The sequence below is a fragment of the Tiliqua scincoides genome, chromosome 5 (assembly GCF_035046505.1).
Source record: "Tiliqua scincoides isolate rTilSci1 chromosome 5, rTilSci1.hap2, whole genome shotgun sequence".
Taxonomy (NCBI): domain Eukaryota; kingdom Metazoa; phylum Chordata; class Lepidosauria; order Squamata; family Scincidae; genus Tiliqua; species Tiliqua scincoides.
The window spans coordinates 138,424,610-138,443,832 of record NC_089825.1 but is presented as its reverse complement, the minus strand read 5'-3'; the positions used below and the strand labels follow the sequence as shown (position 1 = coordinate 138,443,832).

General features: G+C 45.8%; 1 protein-coding gene across 1 annotated transcript; it reads left to right on the top strand.

Annotated features, from left to right (window-relative positions):
• The first annotated feature begins 407 nt into the window (after positions 1-407).
• On the top strand, positions 408-18,492 carry LOC136653846 (vomeronasal type-2 receptor 26-like). The gene is made up of 5 exons (XM_066630726.1): positions 408-566; positions 832-958; positions 1,409-2,292; positions 16,102-16,329; positions 18,415-18,492. The coding sequence occupies exons 1-5, from the start codon at positions 408-410 to the stop codon at positions 18,490-18,492; spliced, it is 1,476 nt and encodes a 491-aa protein (XP_066486823.1).
• The last annotated feature ends 731 nt before the right edge of the window (positions 18,493-19,223 follow it).

Sequence of the window (19,223 nt, the reverse complement as noted above, 5' to 3'; positions counted from 1 at the left end):
CAGGACGTGGTGCATTTCCCCCACAGTTCAATCACTGATTCTTATGGGCATTCTTATGCATGTCTACATTTACAGGAATGTTAGACTGAGTTCAGATGGGGTTACTTCCAGGCAAATGTGCCTCAAATGGCATTTAATAACTATAAGCATTCCATCACTTTACAGTACGTTTGTGATGGCTGCTGCCAGGGCCGCTCACTTAAGACTAGTGCTGTGGCCCTGGGGATAGGGCCATTACCTTATGTGTGAATGTAACAAATCCAATAGTTTCAGGGAAGTTGCACTAGGTTTTGACCACTGAAAGCAGCTCATTCACATTTTTCTCACTTCCAAACTAGCTTCACTCCTTTCTGAAAAATGTTCACTTCAACAATAGTGTCGGGGAAGAAATATTCTTTGATGAAAACATGGATTTGGCAGCTCCATATGACATCATGAACACAGTCACATATCCCAATAAGTCCTTTCATAGAATCCGTGTTGGACGGATGGACCCCTGGGCTCCTGCAGGAAAAGAGTTCACCATCAACAGAAGTGCCATAGTGTGGAATCACAAGTACAACCAAGTGAGGATTTCTATTATCTTCCTGAATTGTAGAATCCACAGCAGAAAAAGATCAGAGGAAGGTTGTGCTCTGACCCAGAACCCTTCATTCTCGGTGCTGTTGTTGTCTCAGCCCTGTTGCACCATGGTATTTTGAGTGTCACAGAGACTCCATCAGTCCCTCTTAGAACCTCAGTGGGTAAATAGGTTGAACTCAACATGACAGAACACAGGAAGAAATGGCTGGTTTCAGGTTCTCAATGTGATGCTTCTCTACTTGTTGATAGATGCTTCCACAGTCCACATGTGTTGACAGTTGTCCTCCTGGACACAGCAGGATTGTTCTTCAGGGTGCCCAGGTGTGTTGCTATGACTGCACTCAGTGCTCTGAAGATAGCATCTCGGTCCAGACAGGTAAGTAAAAGAGTACAAAGTGATATCAACTCCTGCTGCCTCCACGCCCCTGTTCCTCCCCCTCTTCACCCAGTTTTGCCACTAACCACCTCTCCCCACCCACCCTCCTATCCATCCCCTGCCCCCACTGCTACCTTACTAGGTTCTGCAGGGTCTGTTTGGCTGAGCTGCAGCACTGCTGCCTCATGACACAGCACTCATAAAAATGGCCACCAATGGAGTGCAGCCTGCTCTGTTGGCCGCCATTTTCCAAAAGTGGATGTGCCTTCCACCATTGTAAGTGGCTTCATGTGACAGCCCAATCCTGGCGATGAAAGGCCCGCTATAATCCATAGAGCAGAATATGACAATATTTAAATAACGGTATGTGGAACTATAACTAAATAAAATCACAAACTGTGTGCAAGTTCTCCTGTACTATATTTGCATGAATTTGCTTGTTATTTCCAGATGCAGAAGATTGCCACAAGTGCCCAGAAGATCACCACCCAAACAGGAAGCAGGATCAGTGCATCCCTAAAACAATAACTTACTTGTCATGTCAAGAGCCCTTGGGAATTACATTGATTTCCTTGGCTCTCTTCTTTTCTGCAGTCACTGGAATAGTGATGTGGGTCTTCATTCAACACCACGATACTCCCATAGTCAAGGCCAACAACTGGAGCATCACCTGTGCCCTCCTCTGCTCTCTGCTGCTTTGCTTCCTCTGCTCCTTTCTGTTCATTGGCCAGCCTGGGAGGGTGACCTGCCTTCTCCGCCAAACCGTGTTTGGCATCATCTTCTCCATTGCTGTTTCCTGTGTGTTGGCCAAAACCCTCACTGTGGTGGTGGCCTTCATGGCCACCAAGCCTGGAAACAGGATGAGGAAATGGGTAGGGAAGAGGCTGGCAGTGTTGGTCATCATACTCTCTTCTCTGACTCAGAGTGCCATCTGTGCAGTGTGGCTGACCACGTCTCCCCCCTTCCCAGAATCAGACATGCATTCTCAATTCACTCAGATCATATTGCAATGCAACGAAGGTTCACCCACCATGTTCTACACTGTGCTTGGCTACATGGGCTTTCTGGCCATCATCAGCTTTGCCGTGGCTTTCTTTGCCAGAAAACTGCCAGATACTTTCAATGAAGCCAAGCTGATCACCTTCAGCATGCTGGTGTTTTGCAGTGTCTGGGTATCATTTATCCCGGCCTACTTGAGCACCAAGGGGAAATATATGGTGGCCGTGGAGATCATCTCCATCTTGGCCTCCAGTGCTGGATTGCTGGGTTGCATCTTCATCCCTAAAATCTACATTATTGTTCTGAAGCCTGAACTGAATACCAGGGAACAGCTAGTAAGGAAAAAGGATTTTGCTACCTGACTGAAATTCTCTTTCTTCTTATTTGTCTCGTTATTTCCCCCCTCACTTTTATGGTTTGTCTTTTAAAAAAATTGTTAAGTCCAACTACTTTGATGTTTGTAAAACACTTTGGAACATGCATGCATTTAATACATTAGAAAAGTTTCCTCATATGTCATTTTTTTTGCCCAATTATTGTTCCAGCAGAGCCCTGCTTTTAACTTGATGAAAAAGAATGTGTATACACACACAAGCAAACACAGAGATAGATAGATAGATAGATAGATAGATAGAGAGAGAGAGAGAGAGAGAGAGAGAGAGAGAGAGAGAGAGAGAGAGACAGAGAGAGAGAGAGAGGTTGATTACCCCTTATCTGGAATTCCAAAATCCAGAATGTTCCAAAATCTGAGTCTTTCGCTTGCTGACAGGACCTTGGTGGGAATAGCACAAAACGTGTAAAGGGAGTAGCTGGCCCCAGAGCATACATCTCTTCAAAGCCCACAAGATCTCCGCCATGTCACCCAAGTCGAGCTGGGTGCCAAATTCCAAGGCCGCTGCCCTCTTCCTCGCCCAAACCACAGTGGAGTTTCCAATAATTACATAAGAATGATGCGGACACAGGTGGGGAACACTGTGCAGTGACCTGAAAATACAGAAAGGAGTGTAAGTAACCTGAATCTGTAACCTAAGACCTGTAACAGTACGCCTTAAGTGTCCATCACACTGCGCAAAAGAACTAGGAACTATCACACTAGTCCCTGACCAGGCGCAGCCATGGCCCCCACATGGGACGCCCATCACACCGGGCACCCAAACACTCACTCAGTGGTACCTATCATACCAGGTTCTGTTCATCCGCAGGCCAGGCCAGCACATAGCCTATTGGCCTAGTACTTACTTAGGTAGAACTTAGAAGCGACCAACCTCCACTGGCCGATGCATTAATATCCACTGGTGAAAGACTAATACTGCTGCAACAGATGCTGCCCCAATTCTGAATGAATGCAGCCCACCCATGTAGGGTGCTGAATACCAACCAGCCACTGCAAGGCAAACACTGGGCAATGAAGGCCTACTTCACTTGCAAATGTAGCCCATACAGTGTGCTAAATGCTTGCCAGCCACTGCCAGGTAACCAGGGGCCAATGAAGTCCTCTTTCACTCATAAAAACCTATTCCTACAAAGAGTGCTAAATGCCCACCAGCTACTTCCTGGAAACCATTGGCAACTAAAGAACATCACTTGTAAGTGTAGCCCCATATAGGGGAATGAAACTCTCTGGTTACTGCCAGGCAAACACGGACCAATGAAGACCTATTTTACTTGCAAATTCTGCTGCATCTAGGGTCCTGAATGCCCACCAGCCACTGCCTGCCAAACATTGGCCAATAAATACCATTTTCACTTGCAAACATAGCCCCATATAGGGTGCTGAATGCTTGCCGTCTACTGCCGGGCAACTATATGCTAGTAAATGCCTACTTCACTTACAAATGTAGTCCCATATAGGGTGCTGAATACTTGCTGGCTATTGCCAGGCAACTATGGGCCAGTAAAGCCTACTTCACTTGCAAACATAGTCCCAAATAGGGTGCTGAATACTTGCTGGCTATTGCCAGGCAACTATGGGCCAGTAAAGCCTACTTCACTTGCAAACATAGTCCCAAATAGGGTGCTGAAAGCTTGCTGAGAACTGCCTTGCAACCAAGGACCAATAAAGGCCTTCTTCATTTACAAATGTAGACCCACATAGAGTGCTGAATGCCCAGCTGCTACTGCAGGACAAACATGGGCAAATAAATGCACCTGCAGATATAGCCCCAGAGAGGGTTCTGAACGCTTGCTGGCTGCTGCCAGGCAACTATGGGCCAGTAAAGGCTTATTTCACTTGTTAACGTAGTCCCATATACTGTGCTGAATGCTTGCTGGCTACTGCAATGAAAACATGGGCCAATAAAGTAATATTGAACCTACAAAGGAACTCCTATATAGGGTGCCAAATGCTTGCCAGCTATTGCCAGGCAACGATGGGCCAAATATAGCCTCAGATAGGGTGCTGAACTGTCATTAGCTACTGCCAGGCAATTATGGGCCATTGAAGGCCTGCTTCACCTACAAAGGTAGCCCCATACAGAGTGCTGAAAAGAGAGTGGCACTGCCAGGCAACCAGGGGCTATTGAAAGGTTGGACTAAACAACTTACAAATGTAGTCCAAAATAGGGTGCTGAATGCTTGCTGGTCACTGCCAGACAACCATGGGCCCAAGAAGGCCTAATCTACTTGCTGGCATAGCCTGTGGTGTAGCTAATGATCATGTAACCTAGTGCCAAGCTCAAAATGTTGCCCTGGAAGTGAAGTCACAACCAGAAGTGACATCACACCTAGGCTTTTTAAAAAGTGAAAATTGGGCGGAAACCTGCCTCCTCCCCCCAGCAGCTCATCACCCACTTGCTCTGCTGCCTCCCCCCAGTCAGTGGCATAGCTAAGGCATCAATCTGATAGCTGGGGTCAAAGAAGATTTTGTAGCCCCCACATGATAAAAACAAATTTAATTAAATAAATAAAAAGTTATTGGTTCCATGCTGTATCATAAGAATATCTCATTGGCACTCAGAACAATCAGACTCAGGTCAGTTTGGAGTTAAGCAAATCCACTTTTTGTTCTATAAGACAGTTGTGCTTTCATTTTCTGGTAAATTGGCCATAACTTTTGATAGAATACAGATATTCCAATCTGGTTTGTTTAACTGCATTCTGCATTGAATTACCTTTCCAATGATATATAATATGATGGTATTAGTTATACATGGCAAGATTTTCACAATTTTGGTCACTAGTATCAAGCTCAGGTTGTTGCCCCCCTAAAGCTTGATGCCCGGTGCAACTGCTACACCCTGCACCCCCTTAGCTATGCCACTGGGCATAGCCCATATAAGATGGGGATGAATTAACCACCTGAATGCAATTTGGTCATGAGTGGCCTGAGCTAAGACTGACCTAAACTTATGGGGAAATAGTGAAGGAATGGGAGCATTCTGATGCAAAATACAGAGAATGCGATTGATCAATCCCCTATACATATCTAATCTTGCTGCTCAGGAACACGTTTTGCCATAGTAAGGAAGACCAAACAAAGGAGCCTATGAGACCTGAGCCTCCATCTAATGGTCTTAGTAATGTCAAGCAAGCATGGTGTGCAGTAAGTAAGCTGCTGCTATGATTATGATTATGATTATGATTATGATTATGATTATGATTATGATTATGATTATTAAAAACACTGTAAATTAAAGGGCATGTCCCCAATCATGTGTGTAGAAATCTTCATTGATGATTAAGGAGTAACCTGTAGCCCTTCTGATAATCCAGGAGTGCTGACTGAGTTTACAAAACATTTGAGAGTGCTGTATAAAGACATACGCAGCCAGTGATAGCAATGACACTATTCTGGGCCAAAGGAGTGGCAAACAAACCACCCTGATATCAATGCCTTCCCAAGGGACCACTTAGGACCCAGTCCTATCCAATCCTCCAGCACCACTGCTGCTGCAATGCAGCCCTGAAGAAAGGAAACAAATGTTCCCCTATCTGGAGGAGGCCTCCATGACTGCTCCCCCACTGCAGGGTGCAGTGGGTGTCTTATTGGCACGGCTGCACCAGCACTGGAAAACCAGACAGGACCTGGCCCTTCTTTATTTCTCAGATGCTATACTACCTTTACTTGAAGGAGCTCAGGGTAATGCACATGGTTCTGTCTCTCCCTTGCCCCTACAGCAACACTGTGAGTGAGGTTAAACTGAGAGACAATGACTTGCCAAAGTCACCCCAAAAGTATCATGGCCAAGCAGGGGCTGACCTGGATCTTCAAGATCCAGCCCCTCCCCAGAGCCACCACCCCTCAGGCTCTCTGGTTCCAATATTCAAATAGATCCTAATTTTTCCCCAGGGAGGTCTCTCCCCATAAATGAAGCAAGAAATGACAAACAAAGAGGGTTTGAAAGGGGCTGTGCAACCCTCATGATCTGACTTTCCTGATTTGGATTTGCTTTGCCTTGCAGAAGTTCAGAGGTGGCCTCACTCCAATGAGCAGTTCCAAGCAGGCCTGTATCCTCTTGCAGAGACAGGCAGCCTCCTTAACCTGTCCCCTTATTCCCTGGACATCATATCATCTACCCAGGAAGCCTTTATTCACTGATCACTCCCTGGCCGCTGCAGTTGGACAAGCTGGGTGGGGAGAGGAAGCAACTGGGGCAGCACAAGCAGCACACACAGGCCTCCCTCATCCTGACAGACACTCACATAGAAGCTTTAAGAATCCACACATTTGTTCACTATGTAGAACAACCTAACAGTAAATTCTAAGTTCCCCCTTTAATATATATGCCACCTTTTGTCATCTGATATTACTCTGTAGTTGTATGCCAATAAATTCACATATTAAGAGTAAGCAGTGGGAGGTCAACTTGTGTCTCTGCAAAGATGAATGCTTGTGCTGCCAAAGGGGAGGGAAGCGGCCAGGCAGAAACAAGCACAGCAAATGGGAAAGTTCCTAAGAAGTCTACGCGGCTTGTGATCAGGACCCTCCCCAGGCTGGAGGAGGAAAGAGCCAGGAGCTCAGCTCCTCAGAGGGAGTGGACTCGCCCAGGACGAAAGTGGCTGCCTGAGGCGAAAGCCAAGAGGCAACTGGCAAGTGGCTGCCATGAAGAGCACCGGGAAAGGAGGAGCTTGTTAAGGGCAAAAAGGCATGAACAGGCAAAGAAAACACTGCCAGCAATTGAAGAGAAGTGAAGGGAGCAGAAAAGTGCCAGAAAAAAGGGACACCGAGGCAGGAGGGCAGGGCTGGTGCAGAAGCTGGTTCACCTGGCTGTGACCAGACTGTTAGCAAGAGCTAGTTTTGTAGCACTGACAGAAGGTGACAGAATGGATAAGATAAATGCTTAAAAGAGTGTTATGCTATTATGGCAAATGTTTAGAAGCTGAGATGCTTACAAAAAGCTTAAAAGCTAGTCTCTTCTTCAACCAGGTCTGAAAACTGCAGGCTGGCAGCTAGATTTGGCAGAATGTCAGGAAGCTCTTGGCAGCATACCAAGGCATCAGATAACAGTTCCAAACAATGCGCACAGTGAAGGCACTGTCTTGTGAAAAGGGAGGATGAGAGAGGGAAACTCCCAAGTCATCTCAAGCTCCTTGCTTGTAAACAGAGAACAATGAGCAAATGAAAACCCTTGGCAAAAAGCATGTTTGCAGATTTAAAATCATAATGCTTTGAGGTTTCCTTTCTAAACCAAAAAGACAGTCTCATATACATAAATTAAACACTGGGAGAGCTATTTAGTGGGTATTATACCAAAAGCATCTTAGCAAGTGCTAAAAAGATTACTATGATTGCTTGCTTGCCAATAATTCTTCAATATTTAATAGTTAGTGTCTTTAAGAGTGTAATCAACATATATATAAAGGCATGGTAGTATGAAAGTGAGTTTTAACTGTTAGAATGTTTAATAAAAATACACAGAATAGTAAAAAGCTATTAGATTCTATTATTAGAAATGCTTAAGTCACCAGTCTCAAATGCAACCTTGGCAGAGGCAGATGTCTTGGCAAAAGCATTCCTAAGCCTGTATCTCTGAGACCTTGAGAACTCAAAGACTTGCAGAATTTGTTGCATCTCAGATAGACTTTTGGCAACTGCTTATGGACAGAGCAGGGAAAGTACATGGCTCTGCAACATTTTGGTGAGAGAGGCTTATCTGTTGACAGGTGAAATAGGATTTTCTAACAAACAGAGATACAGACACCTGCAGAACCAGCTAGACAGAAGATAACAGAAATATCTATGAGAGCCTTTGTCTGGGCTACAAGAGACTGTAGAGGGAGCTATAATTTGGTCAAAGTAAAAGAGAAAGTTTTCTGAAAGCAATCCTTTTTACAATAAGGATTTAGTTTGTCTTGTATTAAATAAATTACACTGTACATCCAAAGGTAACAGGTCACATACAGGGAATCACAACATGGAATAGAGGAAAGTCAGAGAGCTCAGCTTAAACAAAGGTTGGCAGAGAGCCCCATGGTGTCTAGCAGAAGGAATGTAAGAGATAAACAGATGGCTCCTAGCCAAGGCCATCCAAGTTAAGGATGCCAAGAAATAAGTACAAGGACATGCCAAAAGCCAGTTCTGAATATAATTGAGGTTACAGTGCAGGGACAGACTGCACTTGTTCCCAGTGTGGAAGGGATTGTCACTCCCGAATTGGCCTCTTCAGCCACACTAGACGCCGTTCCAGAACCACCTTTCAGAGCGCGATACCAGAGTCTTTAGAGACTGAAGGTTGCCAACAACCCAGCGCACTCTACTGGTACTTGGAAACAAAGTTTTCTATATGTTTAAATGTATGGTATTGCCTTATTTGAAACCTGTAACTTGAAACCAACCAATCAAATGTTTGTAAGGCTATCTCCGGCCAACCCAGAGCAAGCCCCATCTATGATGTCAAACTCCAGCCAATGGAAAGTGCAAAACTCCTCAAACAAAGGAGCCAAAATGAAATATAAGGGAGAGGTTCAGACTGGGAAAATTGATCTCACTGCTTCAGACTGGAGTCCCTTGAGATGCCTGTTGCTGGCAAAGAAATAAAGCTTGCAGACGATCACCAGTCTTGCCTACTGAGTTTGCTTTTGAATCTTGCAACACCTTGCAACAGCACCAGTTACTATACTTTATACCTGCCTAGACTGACTTGGATTTATTTTTGAGCACCACTGGAGGTGCTCGTGACTGACTTCAAACACTCAGGGCACAATCCTCACCCCCTTTTCAGCTCTGAGGAAAGGGAACAAAGATGGCCCTAACTTGAGGAGGCCTCCATAGCTGCCCCCCTACTGCAGGGTGCAGCACATGCCCCACTGGCACAGCTATGTCAGTGCTGGAAAGACCTAAATGGTTCCGAGTCAGGCCATCCAAATCCAGCCGAAGAATCCTGCTCACCCTACAGGCCCTCTGCAGTACAGTGGCAGGAATGAGGAATTGGTTTCTCATCCAAGTCCGTATTCTTCAAATAAAATCAAAGAAATGATGGAGCTGCTCATCTGGCACCTGTGACTCTCCCTGCTCCACGTTACCTCTTTCTCAGACGTTTGGAGTGTCAGCATGGAAGAGCTGCGACAGGGAGCTTGCCAGATTGGTGCAGACTGAAGCCGGGCAGCCTGCCAGCCCCAGCAACAGCTGCACCACAGCCCTCAGTTCCAAAAGGCAGCCCATTGCAATGTCTGTATTTTCCCACCTTTGCCACATGTGCTGAGGGGGAGGGGCAGTGCAAATGGTGGCGGGGCTGCAAGGGCCCCACCAGAATTATCCCCGTCTAGTAGGACTAAGATCTATTCTCTCTGCGTCCAAAAGCAACATGATTGTTCTTCAGGGAGATTCACGACCTATGGAGAGTTTGCGATTGATTCTAGTACTTCCTTAAGGCAATAAATCCATATCAGCCTCTGTTTTCTTTCTTGTATAATGTCTGGTCATTTCCATTTGAGTGTTCATTCCCCACATTTAACTGGTATCTACCAAGCACTGCACTGGGAACTGCACTGGAGAGGAGAAACTGAGCCGTCTCCCCAGTTCTGTATTTGAAATGAAAATGTCTGGTGAGAGCTACAGTATCTACAATGCTGCTCATGCTGTAGCACATGCTCTCCATTCCATGTACTCTTCAATATCCAAGAACAGATTAAAGGGAAATGGAGGCACAGGAGATGTCTGGGAAGGTGGGAGTGACAGACAAACAAACCAGGCAAACAAACCAGACAGTGGACACTTTCGGGGACTCCCTGAGCACACCGTAAGCATTGCAGGGAGAGGGGCGGGACTGGTGGAGCTCTGCTCCGCTGGATCAAGAACACTGCATCGGGCATCCATGCAGTGGATCCATGCAGTGGAGAGGTCTGACATGGGACCTCTCAACACTGCGCCGGTTATTTTGCAGGTACATACATGGAACTCAGGATGCAGCGGTTGCCTTTAGGTGCTGCTGCTCCTCTGGATGTCCAGAAGCTCAAAATTGGACTCTAAGGGCGCAATCCTAACCCCTTATGTCAGTGTTTTCCAGCACTGGCACAGCGGTGCCAATGGGATGTGTGCTGCATCCTGCAGTTGGGTGCATGGAGCCCTCCTCAAAGTCCGGGAATGTTTGTTCCCTTACCTCAGAGCTGAATTGCCCTTATGTTGGTGCTGATGTAAGGGGTAGGACGTAAGCACTGACGTAAGCACTGACTTAAGGGGTTAGGATTGCATCCTAAACCTCCTCCACCTGTTGATCACCACCCACCCATCCAACACGAAACATTAGGTCCTACATGTGTAGGGCTCTTCACACACACACACAGCTTCTTCAGCCTTGCAGACATCTGAAAAAGTTTCTCAATGTGATCATCTGCCTGGTCATTATCGAAATCACTGCCTTCCATTAGAGAAGTCCCAGGGATAATCTGAAGCCACCTTCAAAATTCATAACAAAAACAGCTGAATCCACTTGGGAGTTGAGGATAAAATGGGCACTTCAGCTTTTGAAAAGCCAGCTACACGAGGCAGGTGTAGGGTATTCACTGCATACAGCCAGGTGTCTGTCGCTTGAGTATGAAGACCTCATGAGAGAAACTTGGCAGTGGGGCTTTGCTCAGCCCCTCTACCGTCATTTCTCCTCATGACTGATGATTGTGTTCATGGTGCCTCATGTGTGGAAGTCACTGGAAATTGGTTGAATGCTGTGGGGCTGAGGTTCAGACATGCTGCTGTTCAGATGGTCAACAGTGCTGCTGCTGCAACTGCCTTACAGTGTCGTCAACAACTGCCAGTCCAGGTGGGGTAGGCAGAAGAACACCCATCTGTCTCCAGACGTAACTATTGGTGTCTTTGCCTCTTTCGGTACTGTTGAGCAGAAAGATCTCTCTTTTAAAGAAACTCCAGATGTATCTTCCCTGGAAAGACTGTAAGTTGGGTTGTGGTTTTGATGTCTAGTAATTCTGATTAAAATCAGTGTTGTAAATATAGAAAAATTCCTTGGGATTACATACTTTGGGACTGGTGGCAATAGTGGGGGCACTAGAGGTGGCTTGGAGTGAGTTCAAGTTCACATATACCAAAAGACCCCTGCATCTAGAGAACTAGGATGTCAGGGTGAACACTAGTCTTGAACACATTTGATGTTCCCTGCTCATTATCCTTGTGTGGAGAAGTTTTTTTGTAGGAAGGAACAGAACATTTGGTTATGTGAGCTGCAGCCGGTGCACTAAAGTGGTTTGGCTAGTGGGTGTGCTTTTAAAGACACGTGGAACATGACCACACATGGAGGAAAGCTAATAGGCCTGCAGGTTCGAGTGTAAAGGTCAATGGCACAACAGTGGAATGACACACAAGAGCTATGGGGCACAATGGTGATGGTGTAACAATAGATCACTTTTATTGTGGGGATAATAATGCAACAGCAAAAATGTGCATTCAAAATATAAAGCAATACAGTGTATCGGATATTTTCAACCTTTTTCAGCTCATGGCACACTGTCAGGGGTGTAAAATTGTAAAGACTCACCATGGGTTCTTGGACAAGGCACACCCAGCTGCCAGTCAGAGTGCCCACATCCCCCAGTGGCCTAATAAATGACCCTCCCCAAACATCCACGGCACACATGCAGACCGTGCGTGGCACACCAATGTGCCACTCACAGGGGTTGAAAATTGCTGCAGTGTATTCACTACTCACTCATACAACTCGGCCTAATCATAAGCAGTTGCTAGGGCTGCAATCCCATAAACACTGACCACATGTTCATATCATATGTTGAATGCTTGAGGCTGATCTCAGGCCTCCCCTTAAATGATTCCAACCTAGACAAGAGTCCTGGACTCAGACATGTCAAGGAGAACATGATGGAGGTGCTAATTGTGTCATCCACTTGGATGCAAACGTGACAAGAAGCTAGAGAGGCTAAGTGAGTCACTGGCCAGGCTTGTTAAAGGTGATCTATCTGTATCTGCTACAGGAGTTTGAAGAGTTGTAGGAATCATGGGGCGAATTTGCCAAGACTACTGGCCTGTGTGATCCGGGCCTTGTGCTGATGGCACTTGCAATCCTTCAGCCCAAGGCTTGAGCTTCAGCAGTGCACAGACCCCCAGCACAAATGGCTGGAGGCCCCTGAATGTGGAAGGAGTGCAGATCCCATTCCAGAGCAGGCGGGTCAGCAGAGGAGGGTCAGAGGAAGGATCAGGCTGGGAGGCATGTTGAGGGAGAGCCTCAGTGACAGTGGTGGTGCCAGTAGGCTAAGCCCTCAGACTGGATCGAATGCAGTCACTTGGATCTATGTCAGCAACAAAGCTGGTTTCTTAAAAGCTGGAAGAGTTTAAAATGCAGAAGGAAATAGATCAAAGGAGGCAAAATGGATACTTGATGAGAGAGACTTTGTCCAATCCCATCCCCTGCCACTCTCAAAGGTGGAGATGCACACTGCATGCTCTGGGGGGAGCTTGAGGTTTCTGGTGGTGCACACACACAGTTGCCAGCCATTCACACTGGTGGCTCCATTGCATGCACTGTCACTGCTTCTGTAGTGGAGAGGGATTCCAGTGGTGGAACACTTGCTCCATCAACAGAAGGTGCCCATAGGATTAGGCATTAGGGCTGCATGGCTATTCACATTGACCTGGAAGTAAGCCCCATTGAACACAATGAGGAGACATGCATACAGTGGCAAAGTAAAGAATAATAGAATCATAGAGCTGGAAAGACCTAAAGCATCATCTAGTCCAAACCCCTGCCTCCAAGTAGGAAATCCTCTTAGAGCATCTTCAAAATAACACAAAACCAGTTTTTAATGAAACAATCCCTGCACTATAAGGGGATCTGTTTGTCACTTTCTACCCTTGAAGGTCATCTAGGCATGAGCAAAGGGCTCTTCCATGACAGAAACAAAACCTCTCGAGCCAGCCTTCCCTTGTCAGGAGTTGGGGAACTGAGACTCCACTTTCCTCATTGGCTTGTTCCAGGAGAAGAAAATGTCATCCTGTTCAACCACCCATAAACTATGGGAAGATGAGTGGACACATCCAGCGGGCCAGGTGACCAGATCCCTTCTGACTTTTGTTCAGAAGGAACTAGTGTGATAGGATAATATTATTTTCCATCTCTTTTCCTTGTTGGGCATCAAAAGATGTTACCAGGGATTCCTTGCATATAACTGAGCATAGTGAGAGCTAGAAAGTTCATAAAAGCAGAGCTGCTTGTGGTCCCATCAACCTGATTTTAAGCACGAGTAAGGGCTATGCAAAGAGCATGAAGCATTTCCATTCACCATATTGACTATGAACCAGAGCCTAAGACTACATGATTTTCTCATTTCAGCGTAATTCTGAAGTACTTCCATCGTCTCTTTGCCATGATGTTTGCCAGGTTCGAAATCGAGAAAGATGTCAACCTCTTGACAAACAAGACATTGAATTTTTTACCGATTGAAAACGCTAACAATGCCAGGGGGTCCTGTTCTGGAACTATGCGTCTCCTTTTCACAGGTCAGGGGCATCCCCTTAATTACGTCTGCAGCAAGGAAAAGGAGCTCATTGTCGTCATTGGGGGGCTCATTCCTCAGAACTCAAAGTTGATGCCCCACATCTTAAATATCTACAGGATCCCACAGGTATGTGTGTTCCCTAATCTAGAGAGAGGTACAGACACTAGGATTGCTAGGAGAGCAGACAATCTGGGCTACAACAAGTGAAGACAGAAGACTCTTCTCTATCCATTTAGCACAGAGTTGGAATCAAATGTTAATCAAGTGATGTGTGAAAATGTCAAAACCTGATTAAATTCTTAAAAAACCACTTTAAAGAGGGAATAATTTGTACTGAATTAGCGGCAAATGTATGTGGGCAAAATATTTTCTCCAATAACTTCCCTTGAGGAAGTCTCCATGAATGCCCCACACTTCAGGATGCAGTGCATAACACATTGACAGCAGAATTAAAGCTGGAAAGTTGGACAGGAGTGGGTTCTGAGAGTCCAAACCTATGCCTGTCTACTCAGAAGTAAATCCCATGATAGTCAATAGAGCTTACTCCCAGGAAAGTGTGGACAGATTTGGAGCCTGAATGAATTATCCTAAGCCTCTTGGTCATCCTGCCCAAAACACTACACCCCAGAAAATGGAGACTTCCAAATTTTTGTTACAGGATCAAGTACAAAAAAATCTACTATATAACCTGCCAGGCATTTGAGAGAGGACCTTTTTATTTAGTAATCATCAGATGTTTGTCTGCCCTAAAAAGCTCATTTCATTTCCCCTTAGCTCAATTATGACTTCTTTGACTCTGCACTGGGTGACAGAACACAGTTCCCTTCCCTCTACCAGATGGTCCCAAATGCAAGATCTCAGTACACTGGGATTGTTCGACTGATTCGGCATTTCAAATGGAACTGGATTGGTCTCCTCGTTTCAGACAATGACACTGGAGAAACATTTCTGAGGACTCTCATTCCCAGGCTCCTCCAAAACAACATTTGTGTGGCTTTTACAGAAGTTCTTTCAGGACTAAAGACGTATGTGGAAGTGAACCAACCCTTTTATGACCGTTTAGAAGGCGTAAGATCTATTGTCTCTATGTCCAGGAGCAACGTGATTGTTGTTCATGGAGAGTCACGATCTATGGAGAGTTTGCAATTGATTCTAACATTTTATGAAAAAGCAAAGCAAGACCCAACAGAGAAAGTTTGGCTCAAGACATCTCAGTGGGATTTTGCAACAGTATTCAACCCGGTTCTATTCACATCCAAATCCTTCAATGGTACCTTGTCATACACACTCCACACCAAGGACGTGCCTGGATATGAAGACTTCCTTGAGGCAATAAATCCACATCAGCCTGTGTTTTCTTTCATACATAAGTTTTGGTCAGTTGCATTTTGGTGTTCACTCCCCAAGTTTAACTGGTACCTACCAAACACAGGGAACTGCACTGGGGAGGAGAAGCTCAGCAGTCTCCCCAGTTCCGTATTTGAAATGAAAATGTCCGGTGAGAGCTACAATATCTACAATGCTGCTCATGCCGTAGCACATGCTCTGCATTCCATGTACTCTTCAATATCCAAGCATAGATTAAAGGGAACTGGAGGCACAGCGGATGTTTGGGCTGTTCAGCCATGGAAGGTAGGATTTTCCTGTAAGCCTTTAATGTGTACGGTCACCCCTGCATTCCCATGGATGGACTTGGATCCACTCTTGCAATGCAACTGGACTGAGCGAGAAGTGAGACAATATTTTCACTTTCGTTTGTCTAAACCCGAGTCCTTTCCATTTGGAAAGGGACTTAATTTAGAGGAGCAATAGATTGAAGGATAACTTTTGGGGTTATTAAATGAATTGTGAATTCTGGTGGAAATGGGGACTGGGAATAAGAGGAGGGGGTGAGAATAACTCTGAGAAAGTTTAACTATGTAATGTTTATAATCATCACATAGAAAAAAATGTTCTCATAGGTTTTGCTTGTATGCAGTCTTTCAGGAAATGTTAACAATATTTATTTTCTGGCCATGATTATTATTCATTTCATGTCATGACTACTACTGAAAATAATTATGTCATATACAGGGGGAGGTGTCAATAATGTATGGGCCCCAGGTGTCCAATGACCTAGCCATGTGCCTGCATGTATAATCACAGTCTCTTCAGCGCCAGAAGGTCAAGGTCGCAGATTCCAGTGATATCAAAAGAACTCCTGCTCAACAGTTTACCCCTGAGTATTCTTTTTCTTTTTCTCCAATCAGCTTCACCACTTTCTGAGAAACATTCGCTTCAACAATAGTGCGGGCGAAGAAATATTCTTTGATAAAAATGGGGAACAGGCAACAGGTTTTGATATTGTCAACACCATCACATTCCACAACCTGTCTTTCCAAAGAATCCGGGTGGGAAAGGTGGACCCCTGGGCTCCTGAAGGAGAAGAGTTTGCCGTTAATGGAAGCGCCATTGTGTGGAATCAGAAGTTTGATCAGGTGGGAAGGATCTTTTATGTAATTGCTGAGCTATAGTTCCACAGTTGCAGAAGAACATGGAAGTACTCTTCAGCAGATGTCTGGGAATTAATCTTCCAGTGCATGCTGCACTTACTCCGAAGCAAGCCCTATGGTACTCACTGGGATTTACTCTGGATCTGCCAGACTTCTGTGGTTATCATAACAGTGATGCAAGAATAACACGGACAAATGGGGCAGGTTTGTTGTAATGCTTGTGCTTGTAGAATAGGATGAACAACCATGGATAACACATGCAAAGCTCATGCATGCCCAGGCATATGATATCTATGCTCTTTTGTTTTTGTGTTTATCCATATCTTCCTATGAATTGTGAGGCTGAATTGAATATGGTGAAGGGATGGTACGTAGGGTAAGTAACCATGGAAGGAAAACATCTTGATTCATATATAGAACAATGTTGAAAGGACACTTATTGGGTCTACAGCCTGCCTACGTAAACCACCTTGAGTAATATCTGGCAAGAAACATATATAAATATAGGAGTAAATTAATCAGTATATGTGGTCAGAGGAGCACATGTCAAATATAGATGTTTACAGAAACGTGACTTATATGTCATTACTGTATTCTCAGTACCAAACCAAACCAAACATCACAGCAAAGAGAAAACAGTTGATTTCCGTATTAAACCACTTTCCTTTGGGTTTTTTGAAGATGCTGCCCCAATTGACATGCACTGAGAGCTGCCATCCTGGACAGACAAAGGTGGTACGCCAGGGGGAGCAGATCTGTTGCTATGACTGTGCTCAGTGCTCTGAAGGGAGGATTTCCAGCCAGCTGGGTAAGTGAAGAAGGTGATTATCCATCCAATCGGTGATCCAGAAGTTTGTGGAAATGAGCTGCTCAAAGGACTTCCAGCCCAATCTTTTCTTTCCCAGCACTCAGAGGAACTGTGGCATCCAGGAACTTTTGTCCCCGTCCCCCGAGGAATGTCTCAGGTCCCGCGATGGGGCTTCTCATGTTTGCACCAGCTATTTTGCTGGCACAGATGTGAGAACCTTCATGTCAAGCTATTAGGTCAGACACAGAGGATAGGATCTGGCGGAGGAGGCATCTGCCGCTCCCACACGCTTCCCACCACATCTCTTCCCCCATTCCCCCTTCCCCCGCACAGAACGCCATCCCAAAACCGAAAGGCCATACCACTGCCTGGCAGTCCCACTTTTCTCCACACAGTTACATGGCATTCTTCATCCAGAACTACCTACTCCAAGGGTGCCGTAAATGTGCTTTACGACATGTTTACAACACCCAGTGCCAGCACTGGAGTTCAGCACCAGTGCTAGGAACCTTTAGGATTGGAATCCTACATTCATCATACTGATGCAGTCAGTAAAGCAACAATTTAGGATTGGAATCCTAAATTCATCATACTGATGCAGTCAGTAAAGCAACAATTCAGCAGAACGTATGGCCCAGTCCTATGGGACTGTTAGGACAGTGGGGCAGGTGTCTACTGTTGTCAAAGGCCCAGTGATGGCGTGAAGCTGGTGCCACCACTGGGCCAAACCAACCATCTGCTTCAAAGCAGCTGCAGATCCGGAACCACATTGCTGCAGATGCCGGTAAGTCAGAAGTGGGGCATGTTGTGGGTGAGGAGAGATCAGGCCAGGGGAGAGAGGAGGAGGATCCTGGTGGCAGCAACATGCACCAGGCTCTAATCCTTGAACCTTGCTTCAGAACACTCCCTCACTCTCCTCGGAAGTGCATCAGCAAAATGGAGGAGGAGACCTACAGGTGACTGGGCAGCCTATACACAACTCTGCTGGCCAGCTGTTTGCCCCCCATGACAGCACAGACTTCCTAGGCACAGTACAGCTGACTTTGGGTAAAGCCTTATGCCAGATTTATTGAGGGTTGACATTCAAAGGATATCTAGATGTTACATACATGGATGTAGACAAAGAAACATTGGAGTGAGTGATTTCTTTTGTATGTATTCATTAGCACACTTCATCCTATGATTGCACTGCACTGTTGCCAGACAGGCTCAGGTGACGCAAGTATACTTTGAACTGTTGAATCCCTGCATGTTTCTTTTAGATGCAGATCATTGCAGTGACTGCTCAGAGGACCAGCATACAAGCAGGAACCAGGATCACTGTATCCCCAAAGCCATAACCTTTTTGTCCTATGAAGAGCCCCTGGGAATCGTTCTGGCTTCTTCTGCTCTGCTGCTCTCCACAATCACACTTGTGCTCGTGGGGAGCTTCATTCAGCACAGGAACAACCCCATTGTCAAAGCCAACAACTGGAACATCACCTGTGCCCTGCTGTTCTCCCTTCTGTGTTGCTTCCTCTGCGCATTTCTGTTCATTGGCCAGCCCAGAAAGGAATCCTGCATTCTCCGGCAGACCTTGTTTGCCATCACTTTCACTGGGGCAGTTTCTTCAGTGTTGGCCAAAACCCTCACTGTGGTCCTGGCCTTCATGGCCACCAGACCAGCCAACAGGATGAGAAAATGGTTAGGGACGAGATTGGCCATGTCCATCATCGTGGTGTGTTGCCTGATCCAAACTAGCCTCTGTGCAGCGTGGCTGGCAGTGTCTCCCCCCTTCCCAGAGCTTGACGCGCACTCCCTGATAGCTCAGATCATAGTGCAGTGCAATGAAGGCTCAACCTTCATGTTCTCCATTGTTCTGGGCTACATGGTATTTCTGGCCTTTGTCAGTTTTTGGGTGGCTTTTTTGGCCAGAAGGTTGCCTGATACTTTCAATGAGGCCAAGCTGATCACCTTCAGCATGTTAGTCTTTTGCAGTGTTTGGGTGTCCTTTGTGCCAGCCTACCTGAGCACCAAGGGGAAATTCATGGTGGCCATGGAGGTCTTCTCCATCTTGTTCTCTAGTGCTGGA